The sequence below is a fragment of the Struthio camelus genome, chromosome 4, assembly GCF_040807025.1.
Source record: "Struthio camelus isolate bStrCam1 chromosome 4, bStrCam1.hap1, whole genome shotgun sequence".
Classification (NCBI taxonomy): domain Eukaryota; kingdom Metazoa; phylum Chordata; class Aves; order Struthioniformes; family Struthionidae; genus Struthio; species Struthio camelus.
This window is the reverse complement of record NC_090945.1, coordinates 38,733,160-38,742,871: the sequence shown is the minus strand read 5'-3', so window position 1 is coordinate 38,742,871 and position 9,712 is coordinate 38,733,160. Positions and strand designations below refer to the sequence as shown.

The 9,712-nt window shown below is 38.2% G+C and overlaps 1 protein-coding gene across 15 annotated transcripts in view; it reads right to left on the bottom strand.

Moving 5' to 3' along the window:
• Window positions 1-1,764: 1,764 nt before the first annotated feature.
• TRIM2 (tripartite motif containing 2) overlaps window positions 1,765-9,712 on the bottom strand; it is a 92,770-nt gene continuing 84,822 nt past the window's right edge. For all 15 annotated transcript variants that reach the window (XM_068942333.1, XM_068942331.1, XM_068942324.1 and 12 more), the window contains 2 exons: window positions 7,259-7,399; window positions 1,765-6,248 (listed from right to left, as the gene is read on the bottom strand). In XM_068942333.1, the coding sequence (XP_068798434.1) occupies window positions 6,096-6,248; window positions 7,259-7,399 (294 nt within the window). In that variant the 3' untranslated portion in view covers window positions 1,765-6,095. The remainder of the gene's footprint in view (window positions 6,249-7,258; window positions 7,400-9,712) is intronic.

Sequence of the window (9,712 nt, the reverse complement as noted above, 5' to 3'; positions counted from 1 at the left end):
ACACAGGTCAGTCTCTGCAGTATGTGCTGCTTCGCTTCATCTGAGGGCGCGTGTTTTGGCTCCCAGCCCGTGAGCAGACACTCTCCCTGCAAACACCTGGCCTGGTTAGAAATGCTAGCTGGCCTTTCTCTGAAAGTTACTGCTTCCACAGCTTTGCTAGCAGAATTGCTGAAGTAAGCACTTACCAGCTCATCAAAATGAGTAGCTTAAATACTAGTTCTCTGATAACCAGGCATTTCACTAAAAGAATAAGTGAACAATCACATGCACAGCTCAGCCAGTGGATCTGAGGGTCAGTGACCTTCAACTGGAGGTAATAATGAGAAGCAAGTGGTGCATACCTTTCCCATCAGCACAGCTGGGGCCTGGAGAGAACATCTGTCCTCAAAAACTACAATGAGTCTTCCAGTTCACGGAGATAGTTTTGTCTGGTGCAAATTAGAGATTACTCACATCAACTGTCAGCAAAACTATGGGGGAGTTAACTCCATGGAAGCACAGCTGGATGTGAAAGAGAACAATAGCCTAAGGAACAATGAAATGCTCTTGAATGTGAAATGATACGTAAGTGGTAAGTGCTCTAAAGCGGTAGCTCCTGGGTATCTCCATATGGGCACTCAAAATATATGCACCCTTAACTATTTTGGCTTTACTCTCCATGCTTACGGAATATCTAAAAGATCATGCTGTCATATTTGTGCAGACTTCAAGTTAAGTACCTTGGAAAGGCCAAAGAGGAGTTGGCCATTTACTGCAGAATTTTCCTGGTAGACAGCAGCGTTTCTCAGTCTCCACATCTTGCCTGCCTGCTTGTCTGATTTTGCTCATAGTGACAGGGAGCCTTTGCTGTAATAATACAAGGCATAGAAGCCAAATAAAACCTCTTGTATAATGCTGAACTTCAGAGCAGATACACAACATACTCCAGTAAATTCAGTGCCAAAAAAAAACTTTTGTGAAGCTTGATAAAGAAAAACAAAATTGGTCCATTATGTTGTAGAAAGATGGTCTTCAGGGGGAAAAAAAGGCCTCAAAGCATGGCTGCTGACGTTCCTTATCACTTGCAAGAAAGAACAGACACTGGATTCTTTTAGAAGGTTTTGGCAAGATCCATGAAAAGGGCAACTGCTCTGTAATTCAGCTGCCTCCATTTGTGAGTGTCCTGCCACCACCAAGCACACATTACCGAGTATGACCTCTCTAGCGCTCGCCAGCCAGACGGCTTCCAAGCCAAACAACACATTAGAAGAATCTCTCTTACTTCCTAAGTGAGTTCCCAATCACGCTGATTTCTCAAAGGATTCAGCTTTGGAGAATTCACCAGCAACCAAGAAGACACAAGTACTATCTAAAAGGAAAGTTAGCATGAGTCAAACAATTGTTCTCATAGGAAGAGGCAAGATGAGCTCCTAGGGCTTGTTCCTTCTATGAGAATTTACATTTGGTTTCCTGCAGCAGACTCCTGAAAGGTTATAATCTTACCACCACCAATAAAAATATTAACTGTGATGACTGAACTTAAGAAGGAGGGGAGAAGAACAGGAAGCTCCAAATCCCCACCCTCTTGCCAACAAGGACCCAAGTCCCTCCTCTGTGTCTACATAAAAGTTAAACAACCATGAAACAACTATAGTTTTCCTGTCTTGTGACCTATGTTATCAAGGTCTCCTTTTGGAAAAAATTATCCATCTCTCTGCCTTATGGGGATATTTTTAGCGACAGTAATTATGAGGCATATGAAAAATAAATCCTCAACCATGAAAATAACAGAGGAAACAAGCTTTATTATTTGAAATTTTTGTGCGTGGTAAAGGTACACATTTGACTCTGGTTTTCCTACATTTCCAAGACAGAGTAAATTTTGTTTTTATCATCAGCTAAAGCATTGAAAATACTGTGGCACGCATGAAGCTAAAACTACACACACACAAACACTTCGATGCACATCTTTCATCCTTGACCTTAAGGAGGCAAAGTTTGTATTTAGCCTCACAGGGGTTTTAAAAAAAAAAAAAAAAAAGAAAACAAGTGACAGAATATTTCATTATCAGTTTTCAGACAGTGCAAGACTTACATGTGTACAAAATATATGAAATCAATTACAAAGATGGAATGTACAAAAACTTTTAGAAAGGGGAAAAAAAGAAGAAAAAAAAAGAAAAAAGAAAAAAGAAAAAAGACAGACTCCCAGAACCGGAAAGCTACAGTTTATCAACGGGTACAGATTTCTAACACAGGGATACTGCCATACACTATGCAGCTTATGGAACATTCCCATGTCATAAAGCCAAAGCAAGAGTGTCCGGGTTAAGGCCGTGTTGCTCACAAACATCAATTGAAGTGCTGTACATTCATCAGAAATAACACAACCAATTAGGCATCATCCTACTCCACAATACCTTTCACACACTCTCCACAAACAGACCGAAACAATCACTGCTCACAATTCTTAAGAAAATTTTCAATGTACATCATGATTTCATAACTAGCTGTCACCCACAACTGCAGGTCATTTCTTTATAACAAACACAACACATTGGGCACTTATAGTTCTCAGTATGGCAACACTAGATCCTTAGTTATAAAAAATATTGACATAAAATTGAAAGCCCTCTAGCTTTTACAGAACAGTAGAGTATTTACTAATAAATAACTCTCCATCTACATGAGACAAATGCTTGCCTTAAGCCATTTTCCTTTCCTTTTTCAGCTACTTTGCTGCTGTTTAAACCTATGTAAAATCCCCTACTGTTTGTATTGGATTTAACTGAAAAGATCCTTTTACTCTAGTCAAAAAAAAAATGAAACTACAGTTGGGTAGTTTGTCCTAAAATACTCCAAATTACACAAGATCTGATAACCTTCTGAGATTACTTTTGAGTTGAAGATTAGTTAAGTGAAGCACATACTTTGAACATTCATGCTGCGCTGCTCGTCAATTAACATTCCCGGGAAGTCAAAGGAACATTTGGTTATACCTGAAATTTGGCAGCAGATTGCCTATAAAGCCTTTAATAAACGCTAACAACTCAGTAAAGCAAGTAGTGCAATTCTGACGTTCACTTAACTGGATGCAAAAAATCTGTCACTTTTTTAGAACAGAATTTCTGCTTTGGTTGCTCATTGTAAGTTTTGTAAGCCAAGCATTTTAGCTAAGTTGGCTTCAAAAGTACACTGTAAAAGCAATGCGTTTCTCAGTCTCCCTGTGCCAGGCAGATAAGGTCAACCTTTGGAAGGGAATACCCTATACCACTGAATTTAAAATTGTAATTGATAGCATTCACTATGTGAAGGAATTCCAAATGAGTGCCATTTTTCAGGTGCAGTGTGTGTTGCTCTGGTGATAGAGTCTGAAAATTCAACGAGATGGAAAAAAAATCTTCTGTGGAAAAACCCACATCCCTGCTAATGTCTGTTAGCTTGGGTGCAAGGGGGTTGTGTACAGAGTTCCATAGTTCATCAGGATGCAGTGGGTTGACAGAGGTTTTAGAAAATGCTGCTAAACAATACTGAGTTAAAGGAATTCAAAATCTTTTGAAGGAAAGTGTATGCATGGAATAGTATAGTCTTAAGTATGTGTTTTGACATATAGCTTAGGGTCTGATTCCTGTTGTCCTCAGAGTTCCTGGCAAAGGAGGATTTGGCCATGTTTCTTGAGTGGAAACCATTCAAGTTTAGTAAAATTATTACAGAAATCTAAATCTGAAACCAAATTTGATTACTATTATCCATAACTGATACCAAGAGCACACTTCTCATTTTCTTTCAAGTTTCTACCTCAGAGAATCAGTGCAAACCTTTTTTCTTTGTTAATTAAATACACTTAAAATGCTACATCTTTTTCATTGATAAATATATCATTTAAGTGCATTCCAATGTCAGAAATTACATGCGTGTCAGAGAGTTGCTTACAAGAACACTTGGAATAAAATTACTTGATCATCATAAAATTTGATTTACCACTTCACACAATTTTGAGAGGACAGTTTCTTATGTAGTAACTGGGGTGACTATATCTTCTTTGGAATTTTAGGACAAACTCACTTCAAGCAGAAGATATCTTGTTCTCTTGGTAATAACAGACTTGAATTTTTACATTTCAAAAATGTTACTATCAGTTTCTTGACCATATTGTACGGTCCAAACCTTAAGCCTTTTACACAAAACAATTATTCCAACAAAGTAAGGAGACTTGTCTTTGAACATAAATTTGTAAAATTGGCTCTATATGCAAAAAATAAAAACGGGAAAGAGAAGGAAACATTTCTAAGAAATAGTAATTAAAAAAACAGACAAACTACACATTTATGAATTTCAGGGTCTGCATTTTCACAAGTCAAACACATCTTTACAGAAAATCATTAGTTTTTCCTCAAATTAATTGCAATAACCTTAACCTTTTAGAAAAAAGATAAATATTTATAACAAATAATTTCACAACAATTTCTTTCAGTTTTGCAGACATGCTTAAAATACTCCCCTGCTCCTGACCCAATGCCCTTTTGTTTCAAATCCCTAAAAATTAGAAAAGAAAGATTCTTCTTCCCAGACTATTTTGGGCATTGGCAGCAAGCCAACCAGCTCCTCAGATGAGGTCTAAGAGTAAGCACCCCTCTATATTAGGGTATGGTACAATACATCTTTTGACCATTAAGTTTAGAATTAACAATAAAAACAATACTACTTTAAAAAGGACAAGTACATACTTAAAAAAAAAACATTAAAAACAGAACCAAGTAATATGATTGTAAGGATTTCCAATTAAATCAGTACTTCAACAAAGAACATAGTAGAGATATCTGGCAAGCAGAAGGAGGGACGTTTTTCAGAGTACTGCCATTGTCACATGGCATATATACGTTCCAGTTTACTGAAATAACCCGAATTTACTTTATTTTTGCATCAATCAGTCATACATACATACATACATACAAACAAACGGGAACAAATGCCGCAGTCCTTATTTTGTTCTCTAACAAAACTCCCTTTGTGAAGGACTTCAGGAACTGGCTCAAATTCATTCTTATTTCTAATGTATTTTTCCTCATGTCAAAAACAAATAGCTTTGGTAACCCTTGGCTTTCTTATACAACCTCTGTTAACCATAGTTCCTTTGGTTGTATAACGTAGGTCCTCCATAGGGGTACCTCTCTGGCTTTCTGTCCTGTGAGATGCTGTATTTTATTTGCTAATACAAATGAGTTGCCTTAAGGAAACATGGCAATGAACATACACAGAAGAGTGGCACACATGAGGTTAATCAAGTTGACATTGTAATAATCCTGATCCTAATGAACTAGTTTGGTGTCAAAAGGTCTGTCGTTCTACAGAAATTCAGCTCTCACTAATGTATCATTACAATGAAGGTTTTCCAGAGCTTTAGAAATGTCAGGTCTCTGCAAAGTCCTTACAGCACATTAAGCAAGAGGGAGAGTGAAAAATAAGCACATGAAACAATCCTTCATTAATCCCACATAAGTAGGGAATTTGCATTGATTCTCATAGTGCTAAACGTTGAGCTGTGTTAGGTCTGGTGGTTAGAGCAAGACGGATTTTGTATGACTTAACATTATACCTTTACTAAAAGGACCTACTTGTTATACTTATTAAGACAGAAGAATGTTAAAAGTGTAATACCTACCATGATAATGAGATCTAGAAGATTCCCAGGATCCCCTCTGGGTTAAATAATGCATAAGTGATACTTTTTCAAATTTGGAAGCTCTAAACAGGAGCTACCCTTCGCAGTCTTCAAAAACCTTTGGGGATTTTTTTCCCCAAATTTTTCTCATTTTTGCCTGATTAGTTAATTCCAGTTCCATAAGTTTCAGTTTTTATTTAATATCACATTGTCTTTATGAATTCAGTTAAAGAGGATTTTGTGTGTTAACCCTTACAACAAAAAGTTCAGTGAGGAACGTAAGAGGTGCAAGTCCTATGTAAACAAGGTAAGTTTGGAAATTAACATGAGAAGTCCATAAGAGACTCCTTCATTATTAAAAATGAACTCATTAAAGAAGGAGATATCCCACACTGGATCTCAGGGACCAGTCTTTTCTTAAGGGTGGATGATTATCCAGCTCCAGAGCTCATTGTTACTGTAAGTATCGATAGACCTTGAAGCAGTGATTTCCAGAGTCTGCAACTACCACATGGCCATCTGAAGTTAGGGCCAGACCTTGGGGACCATAAAGTGGGTCAGCAGAGGTGTTAATGTAGGATAAAAATGATCCACTTCCATCAAAAACCTTTGAGGGTGAGAAAGCACAAAAGAAATGTTATGAATAAAAAAGAAAAGCAGCGGACAGAATTCTGCTTTCAGTTATACTATTTTACTTCTTTTTTCTGAAGCTGTTGGCATACACTAGGATAAGCAAGGGTAAAATCTGATCTGCTGTTCTCATAATATGCAAATTCACATGTAAATATATTTTCTTATTAAAAATAACTATTTAAGGCTATCAGGGCCTTTGTCAAGAATTAAATTACAATGAAATAATAATTAAAAAAGCACATCAGTTGTTGCTTGCTCTAAAAATAGCCAACTACAATAAATCAAACTCAATCAGGAACTCGGTCAACATCTCATTTTCCTAACAAATATTACTGTTGTGGCTAGTGTGACTCTCCTAGGCTCCCACGTACAGAAAACCAGAATTTGTTTATCCTGTTGACAGTGGTTCATGAGAACAGCTCATCAGCAGCTCCCTCATTTTTATATTCAGTGAAACTAATATATAAGCTTATTTATTTATTAGATATTCTTTGGCAAATGAGAAAGGACTTTGTGTTTAGCATTTAAAAGATAAAAAGAGTGCAACTCTCATAACATGAAAGCAGAATATTTTCTCAATATTTAAAAGAAGATGATAAAAATCTGTTGTATTTGCCTCAGGGTCTGAACAGATCATTTGCTTTTTCATGTTTTCTACTATGTCTCCCATTTCTGTTATGGTGATTATAAGTAACTATTGTCTCAGCAGTGCTTACAAGTCTCCTAAGTCCTAATAGCTTTTGAGGAACTGCTTGTAGACAAAAGCCTCAGTCACAGTAACTATCAGGCTTGTTAACAGTCACGGAGAAGACCGTGTCTGACACCACCTCTTCTAAAAGCAGACAGACCAGCAATGAGGCATACAAAAGCTGTGAGAGAAACATTTTTTCTCATCCTGCTATCCTGCTTCTTAGGAAGACTGGCTAGGGCTATCAATCCATTATTTTTCCTAATCAAGCACCTCTGAAAAATACAAATGTCTACCTGTATTCGGCTGTTTCCCCAATCTGCTACAATAATATTTCCATTAGAATCTACAGCTACTCCAGTTGGTGCATTGAATTGTCCATTTCCTTCTCCATTTGATCCAAACTTTAGTATGAATTCTCCCTCCTGGTTAAACACCTGTATGGATTAAAACAAAAACTTGAATATAGCATCATGTCAAATATTAGTAATCATCAGCTACCAGTTCACCAATTAACAAAAGTGGGAACTGAGGAGTACTCAAGAACACTGCCCCTGCCACACGCACACCTCCTTCTCAGTGTGGGTTTTTTATAATTCTCATTTCGTTCTCTTGTTTTCAAAATGCTTGGCAGAGTGATATATTTACATTGCAAACAAAAGCAAGTAAGCTTGGGGCAACAGTCACTTATAGCCACAGTTTCAAATAGCTGGTAATTTTACATTTCACTATGCTGAAACACTTGAAAACTTTATGAAAGTTTGAGTTGTGAAGAAGAGATGACATCACACAACAATAAAAGAACAAAGACTTCACTGACAATAGCAGTACTAGTCTACACTGTGAAAACAAGTTAAGTAAAATAAGAAGCATTTCTAAAAACAAGCCAAAATCTTTGGGAGTCTGAAAATGGGATAAGGACAGAGCCCACTCTCCACTCGTGTGTCTTCTCTATAGAACACTACATGGTCTCAGACAGGAGAAAAGGTTTTTATCTCTCCTTCCAGCCCCATTACACCCTACAGAACCTCTCTGCAATTTGTGCATCCTGAATTAATGAGTGGCGTGCAGATATGGTATCTCACCAGTACTGGTAGCCAGTCCCAAGGAAACACAACTGAGCAGATACACTCTTTTCTCTGACTTTCATAGTCTAATAAGCCTTAAGAATCACCACATGCTGCCCTGTGTAGGTGGTTCCGCAACTGCATTTGCTGTGATGGTGGATAACAGGTTTAGGCAGCAGAAAATGGAATCAATGAATGAATATTCTGTCAGTGATCTTGATGCACCAATGGGGCCAAGTGAGACAGAGGACAGATCATTTACAACATATCATAACCATCTCTGTTTGTTTTGGTCCACCTTGGACCCAGGCTCAGCTGGGCCACAAGGTCCAGCAGCATTCTTTGGGACCAGCTATGGCCTGCCCAAGAAAATGCAAGAATCTGAGAAGTGCCAAACACACACTGAAGTGCTCAGAAGGTGGAAGATGTGGGGAAATCATCCCATTCCGGAACACCCACAGTGGACAAAGTTATGTAGGGGTGGAAATTAATTGAGTACCACATTGGCTCCTCAGATGACGAAAAAAAATAGAAAGAAGTCAACCGAAAAAAAACAGACGAAGACGTATCACTCTTCATGGGTTACAATGCGGATGGTCACTGAGAGAACAAGGGAGAGGCTTACATTGGGTAGGATTTTCTAGAGAGGATGCCTGAAGGATGAACACGCTTGCAGGTCAAAGGCGGGGGTGGGGAGGGATAATTTTGCTGAGTGATGATGTTTTTATTCAAGACACTGGTAGCAGGAAGAGGTTCTGGAAGCCATCAGAGTGATGTGAGCGCCCACAACTTATTCTCTGCTTTTTCCAGCAAAAAGTAATAGGCATCACCCAATGTATAAATAACTCTCCAAAGCATCAACAATTATCTGTACCTGTATTAGAGAACACTACAAAAATAAACATCTTTTCCAGTTAGAACCAAATTGGAACAAATAACATTTTTATCCCATTGAGGCACACCAGAGATAGACGGGAATGCTCTGTTCTCATTAGGAATGCAGTAATTTTAAAACCACTAAGATGCCACACTTCTTCCATCTCTTTGCTTGCTTTTGTTCATTTTAGGTTGCCCTTGTTGAAAAATCTCCCCAGTCGTTCTTGTTACCGCAGTAAGCTCTGCTGGTGAAGGGGTAATTTATGGAGTCATAGGCCTCCTGCTGCTAAACTACGTAAACAATCTGCTTTAGGGCTCCTGTAGCAGTCCTGGTTTCTTTGTTGTAATCCAAACCACATGAATTGCTACTTCCTCTCTAATTCCAAAAGCATATAAAAGCAAGGTCACTATTGAAAAGCTAAATGATTCAACACCATTAAAGATGCAATACCACGTTAAGGTGTATATGATCAGCAATATGCAGATAGTGATTTCATATGTCAGATATAAGAGTTATCATTTCAGTTACGAATACTGATGAGTTGGTTGGGTACATCTTTCTCTTCAACCAGAACAGGCAGTCCTTAAGTTAAATCCTAGGGATTTCACCAGGGTGTGCAACCAGCTCACAAGCCATGAAAACGCACATGCAACAGCATTCTGCTGCCCACGTGGTGCTGGTGCTGCTGCACTGAGCGAGGGAAGAGAGCATGGAACGTGACTGAAAGGGAGTTTTAGGTCCTGAAAATAAACACGCACAGATGGATAACTTCTTATGCAATGGCCTGTAGCTCCGTAACGTACATG